Here is a 25,079-nt window from a genome sequence, read left to right on the forward strand (position 1 = left end):
TGTGATGTATATAGAATCGCTTCAGTTGGAGCTGATTAGAGCAATCATTGAGGTGATGAAGAAACCCATAACATTCGCAGTTTCCTCGGTAGCATACGCTTAGAACCCATCTTTAGTATGCCGGTGACCGCCGTAGTCCTTCCATTGGATGTCTGATCTTTGATTGCTCTAATTAGCTTTAAACGGTTGTATAGTTTAATGAATATGATTAGATTACTGTATTTGAATGACTGTTTACGTAGATTACTTATCATTGAGGATTTAAATGACTACTGTAACTGTAGATCAACAGCCGTTCGATATTCACTTCTTGCAGTGTAGTTGTTAGGGAGTTCAGGTCCGCGAAGTAGAAGATTAGCGGCTGGTTCTAGTCGAGGGGAATAATATTAACCATCTATCCATTACTGGCTGATTACCGAAGGGTTACTGAATGAACTTCTTCAAGCCGCGCAGACGCTCGATAGCCTCCAAGAGCATCTCATCGTCCTTGCACACTGCGAAACGAAGGTAGTCCTCGGCCAAGTGTGCGTTCTTTTCAGTGTAGAACTCGGTCGGCGGGATTGACACGACACCGAGCTCCTTGATGAGCCAGTAAGCCACTCTGAAGTCCTTGGCACGGCTGTAGAGCTCCTCTGGGAACTCGAACCCTTCTGGGATCTTCACCTTGGCGAAATTGACCAGCACGAAGTAGCCGCCCTGGGGAATAGTGTATGGCAATCCTAGCTCGTCCCAGATAGCATTGAACAATTTAAACTTGTGCTCAAAGCTGTTGACGTGGCTCATATAGAAGTCGTTGGTCTCGGCCATGGTCAATGCATCCGCCGTGGCCTCCTGGAGAGGGCTGTTGGCGGTGAAGGTGATTCGCGTATGGGCAGCAGCGACGTACTTGATGAGGTCAGGGTGGCCAATGAGCCACCCGACTCGCCAGCCAGTCGCTGCAAAAGTCTTGCCTGCAGAACCGACGGTAAGAGTCAACCGGGCAAGCTCGGGCGAAAGAGTCGCGATTCGCGTGAACTCCCCGTAGTGCAGCCGGTCGTAGACCTCGTCGGAGAGGACGATAATGTTGTGTTCGATGGCAATCTCGCCGATCTTGAGCAATTCCTCCTTGGACAGGACCTTGCCGGTCGGATTGTGGGGCGAATTGAGCACAATCATCTTGGTTCGGTCAGTGACGGCTGCCTTGAGCTCGTCAAAATCAATTGCCCACTCAGCAGCAGAAGAGGTTCGAGTAGCGGCGTCGGCCGGAGGGTGCATCGGGACGTAGACGACCTTGCCGCCTGGCAGCTGGATGTTCGAGATATACTGGTCGAAGAACGGCTCGAACACAATGACCTCGTCGCCCGGGTTGAGGAATCCAGTAAACGCCGAGTACATGCCCTCGTTGGCGCCCGAGGTGACGACAATCTCCGTCTCTGGGTCGATCTCCCGCCCAAAGTACGGGGAGTACGCATGGGCAATGGCCTTCCTGAGAGACGGTCGGCCCCGGGTAGGGGAGTACTGGTTGAGGGCAGGCACGTCCAGAGCCCTCTTAGCCGCTTCGATAGCGAACTTGGGCGGGGAGAACGAGAAGAAGCCCTGGCCAAGGTTGACGCACGGTCGGCCGGACTCTTTCTCGGCGTCAGCGGCAGCTTCGTTGATGAAGCTCCAGACGTCCTTCGGCTGGTTCGCGACGTGGATGGAAGGGCCCGGCAGGGGCTTGAATGAGTTGGTGGTCATGGAGTTAGTCGAGAAGAAAAGTTTGTGGGGCACGGATGTTGAAGACCGACGTAGGGAAGCTGCCCACATTTGATTTACAAATTTACAATGGATTTTTAAGCGAACTCTAGTGGGGAGGTCGCCTATCAGTTCGCTCTACGTCTTTCTCAAGAAACAGATAGGCTCGAAGACTCCTAGCGGACCTGGCTGGCAATGCGGAGTATATATCTACGCGCTACGGCAATGCCCAATTGGTTATACAGGATATTCGAGGGCCTCAGTTACAACTCCACACCCTTCTCTAATGACTCTGCCTCATTTCTCAGCGACATCGGCTCCCGGCGTCCGAGATTTTTTGATGAAATATCACGTGACTCAATCGATGTCCTGTGCGGCCCATTACGTAATATGTATACAAGTTGCCAGAGCAACGCCCAACCGACTTTGCGGATCAAATCGGCGTGAAGAAGAGTTCCGATACGAGTTGATCTGGCAGACAATAGGAGAACTGGAACGATGATGATGTTCAAGCAGATGTCTAAGCCTACGACGGCCTTGCGGCTTCTTCCACGGAGCATAGCTCGAGGGTATGCTGCCTTTGGTGCCCCCAAGGGTTCGCCTTCCCCGCCTCCTCTACCAAAGGAAGAACAAGCCGAGTTTGAGCGGCTGCAGAAGCTGGCCAACACCCAGGCTGCGCTCGATATGACGGAGGAGGAGCTGCAGGAATTTGCCAAAGATGTAGACCAGGCCAGGATCATCAAGGAGGCAAAGCTGGCTACACATCCACAGTTTCGTCAGCCATATCAGGACTTTGAAGGAGAGGTCAATCCCGAGACTGGAGAAGTTGGCGGCCCTAAGCAGGATCCTCTGCGGCATGGCGACTATTCGTTCAACGGGCGAGTGACGGATTTTTAATGATTGCATCATACTGTATAGCATTGAACATTGTAATATATATTAACAACCGCATCTTGAATAGCGGCTTTCGCTCAAAGAATTGAAGATTAGAGACGTGACCATTGAGTGGGGCAGACTTGTAGTGCTGTCCAATTGAGTTGAAAATTGTAATCAACTGCCAAAATCAAAGAAAGAGTGCGTCTAGCGGCCGTTTTTGGTTCTCTAATTGGAGAGCCGAAAACGTGACCTTCCCCAAATGTAGTTTTTAGACGAAGGCGGTTTAGGTTCTCAGAAATTATGGGTGGGTAATATATGGAATGTGAGGTGTACAGAGATTCGAAATATGTAATAATTGATCGTTGATATAACGTTATCTCAGAAGTCTGGAGTGAGCCAGATATACCTGCGTCTCCGCTGCGCGAAGATCATACATATGTAAAGAAATGCCTACATGAGATTGTCATTGTCATGGTAAATAGAGTCCATATATTCGTAATCAATTATAGTGCTGATCAGATATGGTCAAGTTACGCGACTTTTCAACAAGCCCCTCAATCTGGGCAGTCTGGGCAACTTGGGACTCAGCGAGAATGCGCTGAAGCTGCTTCTTCGTCGCCTCAATAATCTCTCCCTCTTTGGAAAGGAGCGTCTGAAGCCGGAGAACATTGTCCTGCGTATATGCATCGGTGGTGACAGAGCCCTTGGAGCCCCGGTTTATAAGCGTGACCTCTTTATGGATGATGTCGGTCTGCAGCAAAGCATTCTTGACCCGCTTCTCAAGGCCGCCCGAAGTGTACACCTTCTTCTGCAGTCGCTGCAGCTCGGCGAACCACTTCTTCTCCTGGTCAGAGAGCATGATGGCCTTGCACTTGGCCAGCTTTTCCAGCACGGCTGAGGACCGCTCGCGGATCTGTGTCTGTCGCATGAGCGCCTCATGCAGCCGCGTAGTAGCGGAACTGTTCGAAATTGTAAGTACCTTTTCACTCAGAGTGTTGAGCTTCTCGAGTTGGCGGTTGAGCTCCATGCGCTGGTACGTCAGCCGCCCATGCATTGTCTTGGCCGCGGCATTCAGTTTACCCAGCTCGACTGTGTAGAAGTTGACAAGCTCCGTGAAGTACTCCAAGTGCTCCAGGCTTGGCTGGAACTTCTCGGTTAGCGCCACGCCAGCCTTCGGGCGTGGTGCCGTCAGGTCAACCCCGTCGAGCATGTATCGCACTTCGTTTTCAAACTTCCTGTCATCGAGCAGAGACTCGTACCGCAGCTTCTCCTCCTCCCTCGTTGCTCCGGTAGAGGGGGCCGCATGCGGCGCGCCTCCTCCTGCTGCGGCTGGCAAGGCTGATGCGGCGTCTGGCAATGCCGCATAGTACGTGGCGCCCCACTGCTCGACCCACACGCCGTAGCCCGTCTTGGCCACAGTATACTGCGACCCGGCCTCGTCTTCGATTACAGCTACGCCGTGGAACCCGCTTCGGTCCTTGTCATTGACCAGGCGGTCCACGGCTGAGTGCGGAGACTGGTCGAGGATATCTCGTACGGCGTCCATGTCTCCGGTCGCCACTGCGTGCGCCAGAGGCAGTGCCCACGGCCTCATGTCGACCCTGAAAGCACTGTTCGTGTCGTACACCGCGAGAACCATCTCCTGTCCCGTGGGGTCGCACTGGAGCCCCAGCTGCCGGCCCATCGAGCCTCCCGGGAACGCAATGGACTCCAGCGTGGCCAGCGTCGTATTGCTCGAAACCTCGCTGCCCGCGAGCTGGACGTCAATGCTCGCGTCCTGCAGAAACACAGACACCCGTCCGGTAGACGTGGCAATGCACAGCGCTGTAAAACCTCCAGCATCTACGGCGGCAATGTCTGTCGCCTCGCCTTCGTATAGAGCCCGGGGGAACGGCTTGAACGAAAATGGGCCCTGGATCTCCGGCGTCTGCTTCTCGGGCCGCCGTAGCACATACTGGTCGTAAAGGACTCCATCTTTTGCCAACCGCGACTCGACAGCCGAGCTCGTCATTTGCTTCCACAGCTGTGACGCCCACGCCAGTTGCTGCTTGTAATGCTGTCGCTCGCCACTGGAGGACTGCTTGCTGTGTCGGTGCTCGTACTCGTCCGCCACGGCACCGTCAAAGACATCCTCGATCTCGCCCTGTCCGAGCAGGAACTGGTTAGGCAGCCAAGGGCACAGGGCGAACACGTCCCCGCCCTTGGTCAATACGTACATGGTCATCTTGCCGTGCGCGTCCGCCGCCGTCCCGAGGGCAAACGACACAGGGTCCTCGATCTCGTCGTCCTCAATGCCAAATTGGCCTCCCTGGCTACGCGAGCTCGTCAGACAGTACTCCAGTTCCGGCTGTTCGTAGTTTGTCGCGAGGTCGTAGGCCCTCAGGTACCCGTCCGAGGTGAGGAGCACGAGGTTCGAATCGTGACGGGCAATGGGGTTCCACGCCGCCTTGAGCACGACTGTGTCTCCGCTCTGGGAGACATTGCGCACCAGGCGGTTGCGCACTTTGACCGTGCGCTCGGGCGACTTGAGGAACCCGGCGTTGGGCAGCACCGCGGCGACGACTTTATGGTGGCCGACAATGGCCAGCAAAGTGCCAGATTCGTTCATGGCGAGCCCGCGGATGGCGAAGTCGACCTCCTTCAGCTCGAGGTTCTTGTAGCTGCCTCCGCTGGGCGACGACAGGTCGACGCAGCGCACCGTGTTGGCCACGGCCAGGAAGAGCTCATCACCTCGTGAGCACATCAGGTTCCGTGTGGCGCCCACGTCTTCCAAGTCGCTGCCGAACCGCTGCACAAACTGCGTCTCTTCGTCTTTCGTCTTGAAGATGCCGTGTTCGACTATCCGCTTCGTGAACTCCTCCGACATCTCCTTTGATCTGCGGTTTGTGCAAATTGGTTTGGGTCCCAAATACCGCGTTTTAGGAATTTCGCGGTGCCATCACCAAACACGGAGGAGATACCGGTACTCTGCCTCATCACTACTTGGTACTACAAAGATGATACTATAGCTTGAATAGAATGGATGATTTAAATAATCATACTCTTGGTATCTGTTGTAGTTTTTTTTTTTTTTTTTGATGTTATGGTATTCGCGTTCAATTGAGCGTTGATCACGATAGCATATGGTACCGGAACATGTTTTAACAGGCAGCATACTTGGACCTAACAACAATAGTTAAAAGCTGATGCAGCGCGTTATTGATAGAGCAATAAGTAGATTTGACTATACTTAGGTAAACAACTATAATTTGTTGCTCTGATTACCAGGTAAGTTATCAACATAGGCAATGGATCACCTTCGCAGTTCTAAGAGATTATCAACATTGGTAATGGATCGCCTTTCTATTGATGAAACAGGAGGGTTAAGGAATATTTAATATCTACAAAGTTCGAATATGATAATAATAATAATAATAATCTATTCGCGTCTTGTTGAGGTCGAGGACAGCCAATTACAATGTAACGCTTCGATGAGTCTATTTGCTGTTCTACGACCATTTCAGCATAGTAAGCAGCTCAATAAGTATCGTTCATAGAGACTGAGTAGCTTCACATCGTAAGTGTAATATTGAGCTGTAATAAAAAGATTGTCTGGTTGGCAATTGATACAATCCGATTACCACGCATATCAAACAGAGTATAGTTAGTGGTAATTGTTCAGTATAAAGCAGAAGATGACAAGAAGTATTAAAATGTCTGGTTAGCAGTCGATTATAGTATACATCTGCTTAGTTGAATACAACTTACAGTATTGGGCCCCAAGAATGCCAAACTCTAAGTAATAACCGTTACAAAAGTCGATCCATAGAAACTGCCCAGGAAAGTGAACCCAGCCAATAAGTCGTGATGAATAAATAATTACAATTTGCCAATGGGGCGTGCAGTCCAGTTCGAAACCCGTCTCCAGCCACTAGTACCAGAAGTGGAAGACGATTCCTGCTTGTCCCCGTGGATAGCTGTGTGGATGCGCTTGGTAAAAGATGCAACCTCCTCCTCTATCTCCCCAATTGGGCGCTTCTTTGACTTCGCAGTATCTTGCTGTGGCCGAATCTGCGATTCCATCGCCTCGGTTAGCTCAGAAGTGGCCTTATCCTTTTTGCCCGCGGGAGTGCTAATGTAGTACTTCAGTATATCAACGTTCCACGGACGTGACTTAGCAAAACAAGCTTCAATTATCTCCTGAGGACTCGACAACCACGCAGTAAGCGTAGACTTCTCTCGCGGAGTCATAAAATGATTGATCCAAGCCACAATGGATGCTCCCGCATCAGCACTAATAGTTTCCACTGACTCCTCCACAGATAGACTCTCAGGAGCGTAGTCGTTGAACTTACGTGAATTGAGCAGGTCGATGCCGAAGAGAGCCAGCCGCTGTACCATGCCTTCGCTGTTGAGAGTATCCAACAACGGTGCAAACAGTTTTATCGCCGAATTAACCTTACGGCTGGCATCTTTCCCAGTAGGCACTAGCACATTCATTGTATACAACACTTCGAAGAGCAGCTCCTCATCCTGCTGTTGTAGCGTCGAAATGGCGTTGACGAGCTTCCAGTACTGGGCTCCTTCGGCAGAGGTATCACCGAGCTTGACGACCTTCGCCGGGTCTGATCTGCGCAACCGCCTCCAGTCTCGCATGAGATCTTTAATCTGATCCTTGGCACGCGCCCGGCATTGGGCCTCTGTGTCCTCCTCGTACTCATTAAGCGCCCAGTAATGCTCCCACAGCCACCCCAAAGCCTGATGCGACGACTGCCGGAGCACTTCGAGCGACGGGAGGCCCTCATGGGTGGCGCTGTGACGTAGTTCAACAAAAAACGAAGGCAATCCGAGGCTTCTTGCCAGTGCATGCAGCGGAATAGCGAACTGAGCCTTCTGCGAAGGGTCCAACAACCCATTGACAAACCGGATGAGAGCCATTGAATAGGCCATGCGCACGGCAAAACTGTCGCTCCCTGGGGTGTCACCAAGGATTGCTGCCGTCAGCAGCCCCGTCGACTCAATGGCGTGAGGGATCGGGGCTCGAGTCTGCAAGGCCTTGACTCTGGCGACCGCTCTAGCCCGTCTGTCCTGTCCTCCCTCTGGATCCGGGTAGAACCACGACTTGAGCTCAAAGAGTTCCTGTTCGCCTCTCCAGGCGACGACTTTCGGAGGGTTCCTCAGCATTATCAGCCCTTAAAATTGCCTCGAATCCTTGGACGTCTTACAGCGGTCGTGGAATTTTTCACCGGTGAGACATGGCTAGATCGGCTTGATCTGTGATATACGCACGTCCAATTAGTTGCGCCGTATATCCCTGTCCCATGCTCCATCCTGCACCTTCTGAGACAGTAGGTGTCCCGCCCATCTAAGCCTATTCAAAGGTGGAACGATAAGCGGTCCAAGGCAATCTTGTAACTGACGACAGAAAGGGAGAAGGAAGATGGAGCCGTTTAGACTGTATAGCCAGAGCAATAATCCGTCGTTTGTGATGGAGTCGCGGCCGAAGAAGGCCAAGCCCGGGTCAACCTGCAAAGTGCACAATCTGCTTAACGTGGGCCCAAAGAAAGCCAAAGCACTCGACGTGCCGAAGCGGACCCTTTCGCAGACCCGGCTGCGCAACATCGGAGCTCTTGAGCAGCGCAAATTCGATGGTCTTGATCACCTCGAGAGCCCTGAGGGGGAGTCGCTCTCTCAGGACACCCTGTCCGAGATGGTGCTGAGCGTGCGGGACCTCAGCAAAACGTTAAGTACGTCAAAACGCTTTTTTATCGTTTATTTGGCTAACATTAGTGGTTAGGCAACCTGTCAATGCGGGCTCGGATCCATAACGTCCTCATTGTGTCCAAGATCCATGATAAGAGCCTCATTGCCGAGACACGCAACCTTGCCATCTATCTCCTTGGGCTCCAGACGTCATACGGGAAGCTAAACGTGTAAGTCACAATCGCCGTTCTTTTTGGTTTGGTTGGTTTAACTGACTGTTATAGATCGGTTCAGGACATATTACGAGAGCGGAAGGAGTTTGGATACGATGATCTCAAGGAGCAAACTGACGGATTGGATCGTCTGAGCTACTGGGACGCCGACTACTGTCGAAACCACCCTAATTATTTCGACCTCGTAATAACTGTACGTTCAATTGCCCCAAAATTTTGGTATGGCGGGATTGCTGACAATAAAAACTAGCTTGGTGGAGATGGAACCGTGCTGTATACCAGTTGGCTCTTCCAAAAGGTCGTGCCACCTATCCTGTGCTTCTCTATGGGAAGTCTAGGGTTCATGACTGAGTACGACTACCGCCGTCGAGATGTAATCGTCCCACGAATGCTCTCGGAGGGATTCCGGTGTTCTCTGAGAATGCGCTTCGAGTGCACCCATATGATGGCAATGTCTGCTGACGACAAGGATGAGAACACGCTCACAGAGGAAATGCTCCAGGCTGAGCGCTTGGATGGACAGTTCCGCACCCATACTCGCGGAGAGACGTTTTGCATCTTGAACGATGTGGTAGTCGACCGGGGCCCCAATGCGACAATCACGACTACAGAACTCTACGGACACTACAAATTCCTTACCTCGATGGAGGCGGACGGCGTCGTGATCTCTACTCCAAGCGGGTCCACCGCCTACTCCCTGTCGGCGGGCGGATCTTTGGTTCATCCTGATATTCCCGGCATTCTCGTGTCGCCCATTTGTCCACATACGTTGTCCTTCCGTCCCATTGTGCTGCCCGATTCGCTGGTTATCCATGTAGGTGTGCCTTACGATGCACGTACCACGGCATGGTGCAGTTTCGATGGCAAGGCTCGTGTTGAGCTGAAGCGCGGCGACTTTCTGACGATATCCGCCTCGCGGTATCCGTTCCCCATGATTCAAGAAAGCGAGAATGGCACCCATTGGTTCGAGCGGCTCAGTAAGACGCTCCATTGGAATGAGCGTAAAAGGCAATCTTCATTTAGCTAATTCTATTTATCTATTTATCCTCATATATTTTATCTAGTGTGTCGTTAGATCTCTGTTATTTCTGTTGACATATACTCTCTGTTCTCTCATTTGAAATTACTACATTTACTGGCCATCGCCGACGTCCTTTGTCGCGTGCATATAGTATATATGTTTAGATATAAAGCGAAGCACAAAAGACAATGTCCCTCTTGATCTTCTCCTGGGCCTCAGACATCTTCTCGTGCAGCTGAGCATCGCCAATGATTCGCGCTGCGGACATGACCTGCCGACACACTTCATCGAGTCGTGTAATTACTCGCACAATTGTGCCCTCCTGAACGTCCGTCAATTGGGTGATATTATGGAAGGTGAGGCCTCGAGCCCACTCATAGACAGCCTCCATCAGCCCGAACCTGCTCCTCTCTGCAAACTCGGCCTCTTCCTGCGTCATCTGTACCTGGTGGAAGTCCATCATGCCGTTGACCTGCTGGACAATCTCCAGAATTCGCTCTTTACCCCGATCGAGTCGTGGCGTAACCGATTCCGTCTCCACCTTCGTGTTACCCTCAAACACGAAGCAAGATAACAAAGCGACGATCTCCTCCGGCTCATAATCGCCAAGGAAGTTGTCCAACACCAACTCAGTAATAATCAGTTCAAAGCCAGTGCTAATTTCACACGCAACCCGTCCCTTGAGCTGCACGTTGCTATTTTCATCAATGTAGCCAAGGTCCTTGAGAACGGCAATTCGCTGCTCGTAATCAGGAAGCAACTCAAGATTCTGGTCAGAGATAAGCTGCTTCAAGTCCTGGATCTTTTTCTTGACAAGGTACTCCTCGTGAACCTGACCATAAGTCTTGACAAACGTAGGGCACTTGATACATTCAGAGTTGGCAATGAAATCAATGCTCTCCTGCCGCAGAGCTTGGTTCTCTCGGAAAGTCGTGCTCTTGCCTTTCCACTTAGGGTCGAAGTACTTGCTCTGGAACTTGAGATAGTAGCTAATCTGCTTGAGCGCAGCCGCAATAGCTTCCTTGTCACCGTTAAGAATGTCATTGACCGACGGTGTTTTCATGACCACGGCGGTGACAAAGTCAACATCATCGACGCTGATCTCCTTAGATGGCAGATCCTTGGCTACCACCAACCTCGTCAAATTCTTTTTGCCAAAGCCTGGGATCATAGTAAGGCTTGGTAGTACCTCTTTAGCATTGTCCTTGGCGACAGCGCAAGTGTAAAGCTTGATATACCCCTTGATAGGGTTGATGCGGTAGATGATACCCATTTCGCGAACGCCTGCTTCTGTCCTGTAAATAATGATTCGGCCATGGCAGAGGAAGATTCGTCCATATGGCTGCGAGATCATCTCACGGAGCATTGCGTTCGAAGTCTCTCCATAAGCGACGATCGCCTCATGGACTTTGTCAATATCCATATCACAAACCTTGCACGGCTCTCGTTTGAGCTTCTGAAGGACATCCTCGTTCATCTTGACGTTTTGCTCGTGCTCCGGAAGCATGACTTGCGTAGCATTTTCGCTGAAAGACCGCTTGATCATCTCTTCGACCTTGAGCGCCTCGATGCGCAACAGGTTGAGGATCATGTTGTAAGTCAGTCGGAACTGACTCTGTAGTTTGGTGGGGGCACCCAGGGTCATTTGCTTGAGTGGCCCAACTGGGGGAGGATCGAGTCCTTGGACCATAATGATGACCGTACCGGTCGTATCGAGGCCTCGTCTACCGGCTCGACCAGCCATCTGGGTGTATTCGCCTGGAAGCAAGTTTCTAAACGTCCTGCCATCGTGCTTTCGGGTGCTGGCAAACACGACGGTTCTAGTGGGCAGATTCAGACCCATGGCAAAGGTCTCCGTCGCAAAGAGGATTCTCACCAGGGACTTGGCGAACAGGATCTCGATAAGCTCCTTGACAATTGGCAAAAGACCGCCGTGGTGTACGCCAATACCTCGAGAGAGCAAGTCCCGCACCTGCATGATCTGCGGCAGCTCTCGATCCTCCTTCTTAAGTCGCGCAACAGCCTTGTCAATGAACATATGAATGGCCGACTTTTCCTTGGCAGTACAGTAGTCAACGCCCTTGAGCATGAGCGCATTCTCCTCGCAACGCTTCTTCGAGAACACAAAGATAACTGCTGGAAGGAGGTTGTTTCGGTGTAAGTGCTCAGCCAATTGCTGGAAGTCCTTTTTACCGGGCGCATTGGCATTGAATCGAGCTTTACCGCCGGCTGGAGGTACGTAAGACTGCTTGTTGCCTGCTCCTCCACGGCTGCCCCGAGCAGAGCTGCCACCGCGAGAACCACCTCTTCCGCCTCGGGCCGCAGGAGCGTTACTACCATTAACAGGCTTCGCGTTGTTGTCATTTGCCTTTGGCATGAGAGCATCAGAAGCCTTCTTGTAGCCAGCCTCGCTGAATTTCTTGTTCGCGTCAATAATCTCATACTTCTTGCCTTTGACCCACAGGTAGTTGACCAGCGGAACTGGCCGCTTGGCCGTCGAGATAACATAAATGTCCTTTTGCTTAGTTCGACCGACCCAGTTGGCAAACTCGTACGTATTTGGCACAGTGGCCGAGAGCAGCACGAACTTGATGTGGTCCGGAAGCATAATGATGACCTCCTCCCATACAACTCCACGATCCTGATCATTGACGTAGTGAACCTCATCGAAAATGACAAACTCCACGTCTCTAATCAAGTCGGCACCCCGATAGAGCATACTTCGCAGAATCTCGGTGGTCATAATGAGACAAGATGCTTCAGGGTTGATCTGTACGTCGCCAGTCAGGATACCAACGTCGTCGTATTCCAGCTTGAAGTCTCGATACTTTTGGTTACTGAGCGCCTTTATCGGGGATGTGTAAATGACCTTGGTCATATTACGCTGGGCCATCGACATCGCGTACTCGGCCACCACAGTCTTACCGGCTGAGGTGTGGGCAGCCACAAACACCGAGTCTCCCTGCTCCAAGTGGTAGACAGCCTCCTTCTGGAACACATCGAGCTCGAATGGATACGTTCGCGCTGGGTTGGGCACAAGCTCGTCAAAGTTCTCAATCTTCTTGTTGACGTCCACAACATGGGCCCACTCCTTGGCTTTGACCAGAGCAGAGGAGTCCATTGTTGTCTTGGCCCTACCAAAGGAGATCTCCTCAGGAAGCAGATCGTCGACGGCTGCCAATTCGACAGGAGCCGTCTTTGCGTCGGCAGTAGACAAGGCGGCCAGCTTTGTCGCGATTCCGTCTACCTCATCTTCGGAGTAGCCCTCGTCTTCCGACTCTTCTTCGTCGTCGTCGTTGAGGCCGCTGAGGTCATCGTCCAATGAAGTGCTGGCTTTCACCTCCAGCCCCCGGTCAAAGGTGGGCGGGACATCGAAGAGCCCATTCTTGTCTCTGTGCAGCGAAAAAGACTCCTCAATGGTCCCGGCCGTTGCGTTGTCCATTCCTCCAGGGGCAAAGGGCATGAACCCTGCCCGTCCGCGCACAAAATCCAGCCGCGAGCCCATCTTTCGGTTCATCGAGAGCGAGCTTTTGGCGTCCTCGGCCGAACTGGCTGCCAGCGACAGCTCCTCATAGCCGACAATTTTGCCGTCCAGGCCGGATCGCTTGAACTTGACGGTCGTTCGAGACTGGAAGTCGGGGATAGCAAATAGCTTGTCGTGGAATTGAAGCTTATCCACTGGCTCGTTCCTTGATAAGTTAGCACATTTCAATAAATCGACTGTCGTAAGTTTCATACTCTTGCAAAGTGTTTAGCCAGTCCTTGGAGAAGGTGTTCTTTGGCGTAAGATAAGTCTCTGTCAGGTGCTCCAATTGGGCAACTTTTCGCTCGTCCTCAGAAACCGTCACCGGGACAGACTTCTTGCCAAGCCAGCTGAAGTCGTCCTCGGCCCCATCTAGGTCGTCCAGCTTCGACCGCGCGTTGGCGATTGCAGCGAGAATCTCACTCATTGTGATGGTGAATATTTGCCGATCTGGTGGTGTCGGAAAGATTAGCACTCGATCCCCCAACATCCTACCGGTACTACGTACGGTACTAAGCAAGTGTGCATTATCTAGTATGGATATACCTACTGGTATATAATGAGTAAATATATTGTACTAGTGCTATATTTGTTGATAATTTGTATTGCGAGTACTATATCTGTTGATACTATAGCGAGTACTGTATATCTGTTGATAATCGTATAGCGGGTGTTATGACATCATTTAGAGATTTGGCAGTATCATCTACCTAGCGAGCAAGACGACCTAACTGGATAGGAAGCCTCCGCTAAGCAGAACCACGGGGAGGTTTGGAGGGGCCAGTCCCTCCAAAAACGCTGGCCCAGCACGCATGTAAGTCCTAAACACGGTAGGTCTGTAGGATGATGATCTCTGCAATTTGTACGCACTACACACATTCTACGGTTATATAACGAAACTATTTGAATAGCAGCACATGTATGAAGACAAATACGCCTGCAGAGCACCTAGGTGGAGGCCGTAGAGGTTAATCCCGTTAGCAGCGCAGATCTGATAACACTCGTAAAAGTCCGGGGAAGATTTGTCCTCCGACATCCCCACGAAGAGACCGGATAGGACATCGCCAACGCCCCCCAGCTCATCGAGCAGGAAAACAAGCGAGCAGGGAAGGTAAGAATGTTTGTGTTCCCGGCTAACGACGCTGGATATCGTAAAAGAAAGAAGGCGTTCAGAGCCTGCATCCAGTGCAAGAAGGCCCGGCGGCGCTGTCTTGCTGCGCCAAACGACCGGCGGTGCCTGCCGTGCCTGGAAGCGGGCACCGCCTGTAGCCTCGTGCCAGAAGAGCAGAAGGAGGCCAGTGCGACTGCGCTGGACCCGGAGCGGGTGCAAAAGGCACCAGAGGACGAGTCCTCCAAGACCCGGTTCTACTCTGCGCTTGATCCGAGCGCCGAGCTGTTAGAGGACGGCAACCCCGACCGCGACCGGGTGGGCAAATGGATGTGCAAGCTGTTTGACGCTGACGAGACAGGCGAGTCCTCGCCCGATGATTCCCAAAGGCCCAAGATCAAGCTGCCGGGGCCTCTGGACAAATTCTTCCTGGCTCACCTGCAGGAGATCAAAGCGTTCGATTACCTCCCCGAGGCGAACCGCAATGCGCTCATAGACATATACTTCAAGTACTCGAACTCAGTGCTGCCTATTGTCGACGAGGCGTGCTTCCGCCGGCAGTACGAGTCCTGGACGTTCTCGCCTCCCCTGCTGCAGGCGATTCTTATGGTCGCTTCCCGGCACGCCAAGGCGATCCCGTACCTGCCCAAAGGGACCTGTCCGCGGACTTTTGCATCTATATGTAACAGAAAAGTGCTGGGGTTATTATACGCGAAGATTGAGCCCAGTGCGTTCTCACTGTGCCGCATTCATGCCTTGCTGGCGTTGCATTGCGAGGGCCCAGACGGGTTCAGCGAAGCGTCGTACAACCTCACGAGCTCGTTCCATTATGCACATTCAATGGGCGTCCATCTGCGCCGCAGCGCACACGACACGACGATTCCGTCCTACGAGGCCAAGCTACAGATGTGGTGGAGTATCTGGGGCCTTGATCGCATGCTGACGTCCATGATGGGCTGCCCTATGAATTCGCATTCGAGAGATGTCGCAATTACAATAGAATCGGACCAGCCCTCCAAAGGATATGCTGCAGAGTTCATTCAAGGATGCCTTGTATTTGAGTCGGTGATTGACCTTTACAGACCGTATGGAACGCTCGTGATTCCAGAAAGGGTGCGCAACGACGTGATTCCTCCGGACGACGGCACGGCTTCACGGGCTATTGTCAGACTTGTTCACTATGTCGCCATTATTCTGGCTTATAAACGGGCAATGACGGACGAAACGAGGCAAGAGTACACCGAGCTCTTGTTGAAATGGTGCAATGAGGTGTGTAATATTGTTGAATCGTACGAGGACATGGCTCCGCTGCCGATTATTCCATATAGTGTGTCCCTTACTTTGGCAGTGTTCCTCAAGTCTTTCCCACGGCATGAATCATTAGCCGGGTGGCGGAGGGCGTGCGATATTCTAGATAAGCTTTCGATCTCTTGGTGGGCAGCGGAATCAATGGCCCGGATGGGCCAGCGTGTGTTTGAGAAGTATGAGATTCAGCACCATCAGAAGCGCGACTTGCCGCAAATAAAGGATTTGCAACTAGAGCAAGCACAGCCACAGGAACAACTGCAACAGCTTCCGGAGCTTTTAGATACCCAAATGCTCTCTGATCTGTTGTTTGACGTGACCTCTACGGGATTCGGGACCCAAGTGGGCATATCCAATGAGGTAGACAGGGGAGTCGTCGACTATTGGTTTTCGGAGAATGGTTCATTCGATTTATAGCCCTTGAGTTGCTAGGCATCACCTTATTAGAACCCACACTAATAGGTGATCTAGTATGCATAGTTTTCTAACGACTACTGTTCATGCTACTAATTGTAATGAATAGGCCAAACTTTCCCGGGATTTTGGCTAGAACCTCAATTTGTTAAACCCGAATAAGTATTCCCGTGATCAGCTCCATGACGAAGGCGTGCCGGAAATTTAAACCTATATCTTTAGTACAATACATGTATAGCCCATTTAAAGAAGCGCGGCGACAGCAACAGCGACGGCAGCAAAGGCGCCGGAGTCTATCTTCACTGGAACAGCAGCATTTTTCGCCGTCGATGTTGCACTCGTACTCTTAGTAGCAGATGACGTAACGTTGGCGGTACTGTTGCTGTTGAGCCTGCCCGGGTAGGAAGTTACGGCTGGATTAAACACAGTGGTAGTCGACGAGCAGCCCTTGGAAACAGCCTTGCCATCGAGACGGTCATTAAGCCACTGGAATGCAACGTTTTGAGCATTGGCTGCCGTGTCAAGGTGGTCGGTCTCCGGGTCGGTGATGAAGAGAATATCAACGTTATCATGACTACAGTAGTCCTTCACGGCCTTTTCAACAATCGCAATAGGCACTACCTCATCCTTCTGGCCCTCATAGATAAACGCTGGTGCGCCGGGCGCGTTTTCGCCCATGGTGAGATTGGCGATGATGGCCTGGACCTGCGGCAGATCGAGGAGACCGTCGCCGTCCTTGAAGTAGGAAAAGATGTCCTGGCCCAAAAATTCTATCAAATCTTGGGTAACGCACTGGCCCCGGACCTTCATGATCTCGGACTTGTTCTGCGCGAAGAGGTTTTCGTCGATGATCTTATTGAGCTCGGGGTACTCAGTGGCCAGCCCGAGGAGACCAGCTGGAACGAAGCCACTGTCCGTTCCACCGTTGACGTGCAAGGCAACTGCACTGATATTGGCCACAACGCCGCCCATGGCCGCACCAGCGATTTTCAATTCCGGGGCGTAGGCTGGTTGCAGCTGGTTGGCCCAGCCCGTGGCGACGGACCCGCCAGAGTAGCCCCACATGGCAATGTTGGGGTTCTTATCGAGGTTGTTATCTTTGAAGTTGAGCACAGCCCTAATAGAATCGAGAGTGGCATGGCCGGACAGGATACCAGCGGTGAATGCCGAATTGGGGCCCTCGTAGTCCGGGGAGCTTACAATGATGGAATTGTTGAGGGCCTGGCCAATGCCGTCCGACAAATCGTCGCTTGTTCGGAGCGTGTACGAGGGCGCACAGCCGACATAGTTGGCATCCTCGGGGGTTTGGAATGACAGGAGCTTTTTTGAGTTGGCATTCTTGGGCACGAGGAGAGAGGTAACAGCATAGGTCGCATTGTTTAGGGAGCTGGTGGTTCGGTACATGATCTGGTACATCTTTTCAATGTTGCCCTGTACTTCGAGAGTGTCAACCTGGATTTCTCGAGACTTGAGTACCTCCCCCGGCTTCTTACTTTCGAAGCCAGATGGGGCTTTGTAGAAGTCGTCCTGGAGCGGAGACACGACGTTCGAGTTTGCGGCGAAAGCAGTGCCCAAGGCACTCAATAGGGCAAGGTATCCAGCTGCACTGAACTTCATGATTATGGTTCGCTTTGTGTTAGACCAATTGAGAAGCTGCTAGCCCGAGAAATATCCAGCCTATTTATATATCCAGGTCACTATGGTGTGCCGTATCCTGCAAGAGCCCCTCTGCACCCCAGTGGAGCTGAAAGCACAGCTTAAAGCGGTAAATCCACTCCTGAAATCGTATTTGCAGGGCTTATCAATGGCCTCTCTATTGACTGAGGAATTAACCTGTGGCCTTTCCAGAAGATCTTTTCAATTCCGAGCCTACTTGCATTCCATCCGCTCTTTCAAAACATATCTGCTCGCCAAGACCGTGTCAAACCGTTTCAAGATTCAATTGACCAATTTTTTTTTCTTTCGTTGGAGAGAACCCCTCACATCTCGGTACATGCAGCACTGCATATGCCCATTGCCGCCGTATTGTCCCAGATACGGCGGTTCATTTCGGTCTCAGAGCCAAACATATCGTAGCCCCTTGATTTAGTGGCCCCATTGAGTCATGTTGGGTTTGTGAATGAACTGTCAATGCCTCGAGAAATACCTAATGAAATACCTAGGAAACGGTCGTATAGTTTTGAGTTCCGTCCGGGGCGCCGCCGTATTCCCATTAGGAAATAATATATGCACGTCATAATGAGGTGTCGTATAGCTGGATATCCACTCCTCATCCCAACTGCATTCCAATTACCGGTAGTAGACTGAATAGTTGCGATTCGTCATTCAATTGAAGGGGGACTTCGAATAGATTTAGTCGACAATGCCTGAGCTTTGACTGCGGGGCAATCAATTGACTGGTCAGACCATTGTCATGAAAGGACCAGGAGAACCTGCCATTTAGTATGCCGCTCTCTGGCAGGGGTTGAAGTCGGTGCAGTGAAAAGTGGACAGCCGAGTCTATGGCGACTGAGGTATGAGTTGATGTTCCTCGCCCTGCGATATATGTTGTGCATGTAACCGCGCTTCCGTATATGATGATTCTGCGAGATGAGCCACGCGATATATAGGAAGAATCACTGACTGGAGATACAATCATACAAAGAACGAATATCATTACCTCATTACAATCGTTACAAATTATCGTGAATCTTCAGTGAACCGAGCAATCTTCGATGTGCTATTGGAAAGCGACATGGCATTCGAGGCGATTTGTAGGCTCGTATTTGGGCGGAGCATGTTTTCGTTTTCCCTTGCGGCTAAGCGGCCTATACGATTGAGCATTGTCTTGCAAAGTTCCTCTTGCCGGTGGACTCAATCGAGGAGGGTGAGACCAGTACAGGTCGTCGAAAGTGTCGCCATCCGAATCGAAGTGAGCCCACCTCAGCTTGGAATGTTTATGACCCATGTTGAAGTATTGTCTAGCTAGTCTAGCAAACCGCTGGTATTTATTACCTTTGTGATTTAGTTACCAAACGGCTGGTACTACCTTTGTGATTTAGTTAGCAAGCAGCTGGTGTAATTTCGTTACATACGAATTGGATGCATTGTACTCTACCTATATATATGTATTTATTCGGCTTACCTTCTAGAACGACTACAGTGCTTGGCGACCCTGCATCAATCATATTCTAAGGCGTGGCCGATTATACACATGACGACTTGACGTCACGGCCCGCCCTCCGAATGCGCCTAAAATTAACCTTAAAGCAGCCAAATGCAGACCACCGGTCGGCCGGTGGACGTCGGTCGGTCAGAGGCTTGGGTTACAGCAGGCCTGCGGTGGAGGTAAGGTTAATGCATGTGCTGGTATATACCCCAAACTACGCGTGGGGTACACCGCATCACAGAGCCGACAACCATCGTATTTTTGTCCTTAACGTAGAGTTCCACCTTGAACTCGAAGCGTGGATGTACTCGCTTTAGAGTGTCAAGACGCACTGCGATGAAGAGCTGTAATCCGGAGGTGGAATGCTGTGATGATTTTAGAACCTGCATGGAAGTGGTTCAAAGAGCAGTCAATCCATCAATGACCCTTTAAAGCAATAATCAAATCTGAGCGGTATCCTATCTAGCCTAATTTTAGAAGCAATTCCTAATAATGATTTTGACTATACTACTATTAGTATCAAGGGTTTAATGATGTATAAATAACAATTATTTAAAAAGAAGTCTCGCCAATCTCAGATAACGGCAGTTTAAAAAAGGACCCTCGCGAATCTCAGGTGTAAAAGAGCGTGGCGGACGATGCTGATAGCGTCAGATATGCTTCTGAGGGGATATTGCCGACGCAACGTTGAGCGCCAGCCGCAAAGGTTCAATTGATATGAGTACATCACAGAGCATTATATGGGAAGTTTGTAATGTGTAAGGAGGTAAGTGCTGTAATACGTTTATTCATTGCCATCATTCTCTCGGCAAGCCATTTCTGCGATCAAAGGTCGCATTATCCTTAGACGGTTTGTTTTCTTTACCCTTAGTCGATTTCTTCTCCGCGCCCATAGCTATTGCCGCCTACCGAAGATAATTCTATATATTTCAATTTTAGAATACCGAATAATTTTCCTGTCAAAAGCTCCCCTAACGCGTTTGTGGGGTAAAATCATCCCGGTTGTGCAAAAAAACGAAGTCTCACACCTACCAGTACTCCTTCAATTGTATCGTGAAAACGGTAAGGGATTTTGTGAACATTGATTTTATTGCTGTCATTCATTTAATAACACTAGTAATATGCAGAAGATATAAATACATTAAACCCCTGACGGTAGTTGTACAATATCATAATTTTAGAAATCATGTCAACACTGGTAGCATTGTCCATAACTGGAGCACCGGACGGAGCGCATATCAATTAGCTGATACGAGTAGCCTTCTTCGACTTGAGTGAGGCGTAGAATTTGGCTACGAGATAAGCATCGTCTTTGATAATTGAGATGGGCAAGTCTCGGAAGAGCACCGCCCTCAATTCCTCGAGCATTGTGTCGGGGCGGATTCTGGTCTCGAAGGACTGGGTCAGCCGGTAGATCACGGTTAGCAAAACTAAACGATGGACAACAAAAAGATATACGAAGAGGGTGCGGACGTAACTATAAGGCAGATAGGGTAAAGAATAAATAAATTGAGCGCATTATATAGATAAATATTAAAAGTATTCGTATATCCATTGGTCGTCGAGGGCTTGCAGGTCGTCAACAACCCCATGCCTCACCCAGTCGTGCTCTGCAATCTGCTGAGTCGTCCAGCGCTTGTTCCGCCGCTGCAGGCACCTGTCTACAATCTCCTTTGGCGCAGCCCACTCGGGCCCGGCAAAACCATGCTCGGTCCAGTCCCACTCAACGCGTGCAATGCGATGGGCTGTGCGTCCTCTGGCCCGCCCGCCGCCTCCGCGCACCTGCGGCGGATCAAATGGCAGGCGGCCCTCAATGATGGCGTAGAGTATGACGCCGAGCGCCCATGCGTCAGCCTCGCGGCCATCATACGGCTGGCCCATGAGCAGCTCCGGCGAGACGTAGTCCTCGGAGCCGCACCGCGTCGTCAGCATCGGGTTCTCGGGGTCAATCTGCTTCGAGAGGCCAAAGTCCGTCACCCGCACCAGGGCGCCTGGAAACTCCTCAGGCGACGCCATTCGCGCCAGCTCCACTACGTTCTTATTAAGCAGCACATTCTCAAGCTTGAGGTCGCGGTGCACCACGTTGCGCGCATGCAGGAACGCCACGGCCTTGGCTAGCTCCGAGAATATGCGCCGCACCATGTGCGGCGTCAAAATGAGGCGGTGGGTAGATGCGGCATCGAACAAGTCGCCGCCCTCGCAGTACGGCAGCACCAAGAGCGCCCGTGATGAGTCCACGTTGAAAGCGTACAGCTTCATGAGTGATGGGTGTGCTACCGACTCTAAAATGTCCATCTCGCGCTTGAGGCGCCCTTCGAGCCGCTCCTGCGGCTCTCCGCCAGCGTTCATGTCTACGAGCTTGATGGCTACTAGCCGCGATAGCGCCTCGTCGCGGAATTGGGGCTTGACGTAGCGCACTGTCGGCGTCGCCAGCACGACCATGCTGAACGCGCCGCGCCCCAATGGGCGCACGAAATCCCATGTCGACTTGCGCATGCTACGGTCAAACGCCTCGTACACTCTAGGCTCGTCGGGCTTGGAACTGTCACGGTTTCTCGTCTTGACGACGCTGATGCGCTCCGAGGAGCGCCTTGTGATGGCGGACGGGCGGACATTGTTGACGTCGAGCTGTCTCAAGTGGGTCGACCGCTCCGCGCTCAGCGCCGAGCTGCTGTTCCTGTTGCTCGTAACGTCGTCGACGCTCTTGACGCTGCCGTTACTGCCCTGCCGTATCGACGGCGCCCGCGACACGCCGCCCATGGGAGGGCTCTGTCCATTGAACTGCTTGAATATGCCGGAGCTGCTGAGCCCGGGCGAGAGCGACGGCGACGGGAGCATCGTCAGCTCCGTGTACATCTCGCCGTCGTCGGGCGGCTCCAGCGTTGTGCGCACCTGTAGCCCACTGTCGCTCTTGTAGCCCATCACAACGCACACACAGACACACACAGACAGGCAGACACAAAAGTATTAATTGGATTGGAAAGAAACACGCTCTACTCTTGTGGGATTAAACGATTACTTTAGCATCTCTACTCCTCTGGTAATTCCCCCTGTCTAGTCGATAAATACTCCAATGTTACAAAACTTCGATTTTGGGTTGTGGAGGAGAATGTGACGCTACAACCTGCCATAGTGCCATGCGCGCCGCATGCGCACGGCTGACCATCACCCCCACTGCACTGGGGCCCGGGTGTGTTACCTAGGAGATCACGGCGATCGATGAGGTGACATTGCCTGGCGTTCTCGGCGAGATACATGTCGTTTTTCCGGGATTTTCAGGGGTATTTTTGCTACATGTGCTAGAATCATAAAAGATAAGCTAATTTGGTGCCCATTGGTGACCGTTAGTGGTGGAGAACAAAGTGTGGGGGAGGGAGACACGGGGCTACACGAAGGGCTGTGCCAACAGCCTACTACCCCGTACTATCGTGAGCGGAAAGAAGTTGGCGGCGACCTGAAGAGGAATTGACGAGATTATAAGCGATAAATTCTTGGAAAGCGAAGACGATGATATAAGCGAGAACTTCATGATAAATGTAAGACTGACGTTATAAGCGGGAAGTTCATGATAAGCGGAATTCGGTGTATAACTTCATGAAAAACGGTGCGTTCATGTTAGAAATTTATAATTCTTCTATACAAGCTTACAACTTGGGCTTGGACTTCTCGTACTCAACGACGTTCTCAATTGTGCCAACATTGGACAGGCCAATCTCTACGACGTCGCCATCTCTGAGCCAGTACTTCGGAGTTCGCCCCATACCTACACCGGCCGGAGTGCCCATGAAAATAACGTCGCCCGGCTGCAAGGTGCTTCCCTGCGACAGGAAGGAGATTGCCTCCGCCACTGGGAAGATCATGTCTCCGGTGTTCTCCTGCTGCACGGTCTCGCCGTTGACTTTAGTGTAGATGGTCTGGTTCTGGATATCTCCGACAGCCTGTGGGGTAACAATAGCCGGCCCGAATGGCGCCCAGCCGTCGTACATCTTGCCCAAGCTCCACTGGCTTCCGCCTTTCTTGATCTGCCAAACCCGCTGAGACACGTCGTTTCCGACGGCATAGCCCAACACGTAGCCAAGGGCGTCCTCAACAGAAACGTCCCTGCAGGGCTTGCCGATAACCACCACAACTTCGCACTCATAGTCAGTCTCGTTCTCAATCTGGGCAACCGCCGGAACCGGAATTGGATCGGTTGGGCCCGAAAGGGCGGTGGATGGCTTGTAGAACAGCACCGGGTACTTGGGGACGGGCATTTTCGTCTCGGCGGCATGCCTAGTGTCATTTAGGTTAGCATAATCGGACGCAGATGATAGCATAATCAGATGCAAATGGTAGCATAATCGGACGCAAAGGATAGTGCGAGATAAAGCACTGCTACTTACTTCTTGTAGTTGAGGCCCAAGAACCTGGCGGTAGGGACCTTGCTAGGGGGCAGCGGGGAGAGCAGCTTGCGAATCGGCAACACAGACTGCTCGACCTTGTAGTCGCCGAGAATGTCACCGCTGATAAGTCGAGCCTGCGTCGCCCTTCGAGAGTCGGTCACACCGACCGGGAGAATAGCATCTCCGTAATATGTTCGCCCGTCAGCGGCGATGAACCTAACAATTCGTTGAGCGGTCATTTGAAACGGTTAATGATATATTCTTAGGATAGTTTTTTTTTTCTTACCTTGGTCAGAGCAGCAGTCATAGTGTCTTTTAAACTGGGTAACTGAGCCAACCGGTCGAGGTGGGTACCTACGATAATACGCAAAAAGCGGAAATGTCCGTGCTAACACGGACTGCATGAGAGTAAGCGCTTTAGGTGACAGGGGTGAAATAGCCGTCTAATGGCCCCCACTTTATTCGCCTAGCCTAGCTAGCTAGCTATAGATCTCTACAGTTACCGCTCTCGGATAATTTGGCGCTTTCGATAGGCTCTACAGAGGATTCCGGAGTACAAGTACTGTGGTGCATAGCCCGTTGCAGACTCAACCATTCCCCTCATTGCTCAATACATGCTCCGTCACTATGCATGGGTAGTACAGTACTTATCATCGTTGGGAAAGCTATGCTGGGACGACTGTTGAGATTTCTAGTGAATTTATTTGACTTACATGCTACCAACCTGTGGAAGTTATTACCTTTTACAGCAGTTTTTGAAATGGGAAGGCTTATGAAATTTCCGTACGTCCCGGTACCACTCTAAACAAACAACCACCAACCTCGGGTCTGTGCAGGAGGTAGGATATTCCTCTATAAGGCCCTTGGACCTACTACTGAAGCCAAGTCGGATCTGAGATGATTCACAGCTTAATAAGTAGCGATCTGACAAGAGAAGGAGGAGCCTCGACAAGCCCCTGAGGCACCACCGGGCGAGAGTCCCGCCATTGATATATCTACGCAATAATACCACCGAAGTCTGACACAGGCTTTCCCACTTCGCGCCCTGGGGAATATATTAGGGTTTTCCAGTCGACTAGTGATTCAACGACCGTGACGATGTTGACAATCATTTTCGTCTAGTTTCGCACATGCGTGCCCTTGTTCTAGTTCACGAATAAATCCCTGAGCCGATCGAGAGCCTCTACCGAAAGGTGCAGGTGGGACAGCAAATGTCATCGCCAGTAATCGTGCGGCATGAACTGATTACCCGAAGTTACAACCGTAGTTGATGGATTACGGTACTACTATACAACCCGCAAATCAGTCTCGAGATCACTAGAAGGGTAGATACGTTGACAGTTTCTCTCGACAATCATCTTTTAATTTCGACGGTAATGTACTGCTTAATAACGACCCGACTAAAGACCGCTCCCTGAGGCGAAGCATCTTTATACCCGAATCCAATATACCAAATAATCATAATTGATCATCTGTTCCCATGCTACATCTTGTACCCCTGAGATAATGCGAAGCCTAGACTCTGATAACCCACTGTTCCAGATCGCTCTTATCGTCCGGAACTACTCATACACATATACTTGATCCCACAGACTTGCATAATCCACCTCCAAACCACCTCGACGCCGTTTAGAAATTGCCCTGCGGACAAAAAGCAAGACGTCATCTCTTCTG

General features: G+C 51.3%; 10 protein-coding genes across 10 annotated transcripts; 3 read left to right on the forward strand and 7 right to left on the reverse strand.

The window, feature by feature from the left end:
- Window positions 1–423: 423 nt before the first annotated feature.
- Window positions 424–1,716, reverse strand: BNA3 (kynurenine--oxoglutarate transaminase; the record flags this gene model as incomplete). Its single annotated transcript, XM_076682943.1, has 1 exon — window positions 424–1,716. One exon carries the CDS (start codon window positions 1,714–1,716, stop codon window positions 424–426), a length of 1,293 nt encoding a protein of 430 aa, XP_076542918.1.
- A 495-nt stretch (window positions 1,717–2,211) lies between these two features.
- On the forward strand, window positions 2,212–2,610 carry SDH8 (Sdh8p; the record flags this gene model as incomplete). Its single annotated transcript, XM_076682944.1, has 1 exon — window positions 2,212–2,610. The coding sequence occupies one exon, from the start codon at window positions 2,212–2,214 to the stop codon at window positions 2,608–2,610; it is 399 nt and encodes a 132-aa protein (XP_076542919.1).
- Window positions 2,611–3,088: 478 nt separating this feature from the next.
- NUP82 (linker nucleoporin NUP82) lies at window positions 3,089–5,455 on the reverse strand (the record flags this gene model as incomplete). Its single annotated transcript, XM_076682945.1, has 1 exon — window positions 3,089–5,455. The coding sequence occupies one exon, from the start codon at window positions 5,453–5,455 to the stop codon at window positions 3,089–3,091; it is 2,367 nt and encodes a 788-aa protein (XP_076542920.1).
- A 992-nt stretch (window positions 5,456–6,447) lies between these two features.
- On the reverse strand, window positions 6,448–7,752 carry LAS1 (rRNA-processing protein LAS1; the record flags this gene model as incomplete). Its single annotated transcript, XM_076682946.1, has 1 exon — window positions 6,448–7,752. The coding sequence occupies one exon, from the start codon at window positions 7,750–7,752 to the stop codon at window positions 6,448–6,450; it is 1,305 nt and encodes a 434-aa protein (XP_076542921.1).
- A 304-nt stretch (window positions 7,753–8,056) lies between these two features.
- YEF1 (ATP-NADH kinase Yef1p) lies at window positions 8,057–9,531 on the forward strand (the record flags this gene model as incomplete). Its single annotated transcript, XM_076682947.1, has 4 exons — window positions 8,057–8,315; window positions 8,366–8,501; window positions 8,556–8,697; window positions 8,755–9,531. The coding sequence occupies 4 exons, from the start codon at window positions 8,057–8,059 to the stop codon at window positions 9,529–9,531; spliced, it is 1,314 nt and encodes a 437-aa protein (XP_076542922.1).
- Window positions 9,532–9,685: 154 nt separating this feature from the next.
- Window positions 9,686–13,475, reverse strand: SKI2 (SKI complex RNA helicase subunit SKI2; the record flags this gene model as incomplete). The annotated part of the gene is made up of 2 exons (XM_076682948.1): window positions 9,686–13,214; window positions 13,264–13,475. 2 exons carry the CDS (start codon window positions 13,473–13,475, stop codon window positions 9,686–9,688), a joined length of 3,741 nt encoding a protein of 1,246 aa, XP_076542923.1.
- Window positions 13,476–14,165: 690 nt separating this feature from the next.
- Window positions 14,166–15,878, forward strand: TRVA0_005S03378 (Zn(II)2Cys6 transcription factor; the record flags this gene model as incomplete). The annotated part of the gene is made up of 1 exon (XM_076682949.1): window positions 14,166–15,878. The coding sequence occupies one exon, from the start codon at window positions 14,166–14,168 to the stop codon at window positions 15,876–15,878; it is 1,713 nt and encodes a 570-aa protein (XP_076542924.1).
- A 240-nt stretch (window positions 15,879–16,118) lies between these two features.
- On the reverse strand, window positions 16,119–17,492 carry TRVA0_005S03400 (uncharacterized protein; the record flags this gene model as incomplete). The annotated part of the gene is made up of 1 exon (XM_076682950.1): window positions 16,119–17,492. The coding sequence occupies one exon, from the start codon at window positions 17,490–17,492 to the stop codon at window positions 16,119–16,121; it is 1,374 nt and encodes a 457-aa protein (XP_076542925.1).
- Window positions 17,493–20,556: 3,064 nt separating this feature from the next.
- PRR1 (serine/threonine protein kinase PRR1) lies at window positions 20,557–21,945 on the reverse strand (the record flags this gene model as incomplete). Its single annotated transcript, XM_076682951.1, has 1 exon — window positions 20,557–21,945. One exon carries the CDS (start codon window positions 21,943–21,945, stop codon window positions 20,557–20,559), a length of 1,389 nt encoding a protein of 462 aa, XP_076542926.1.
- Window positions 21,946–22,667: 722 nt separating this feature from the next.
- On the reverse strand, window positions 22,668–23,644 carry TRVA0_005S03444 (fumarylacetoacetate hydrolase family protein; the record flags this gene model as incomplete). The annotated part of the gene is made up of 2 exons (XM_076682952.1): window positions 22,668–23,295; window positions 23,406–23,644. 2 exons carry the CDS (start codon window positions 23,642–23,644, stop codon window positions 22,668–22,670), a joined length of 867 nt encoding a protein of 288 aa, XP_076542927.1.
- Between the last annotated feature and the right edge of the window lie 1,435 nt (window positions 23,645–25,079).

The sequence above is a fragment of the Trichomonascus vanleenenianus genome (genome assembly GCF_965637985.1).
Source record: "Trichomonascus vanleenenianus strain CLIB 3782 genome assembly, contig: TRVA0_005S, whole genome shotgun sequence".
In the NCBI taxonomy this organism is placed as follows: domain Eukaryota; kingdom Fungi; phylum Ascomycota; class Dipodascomycetes; order Dipodascales; family Trichomonascaceae; genus Blastobotrys; species Blastobotrys vanleenenianus.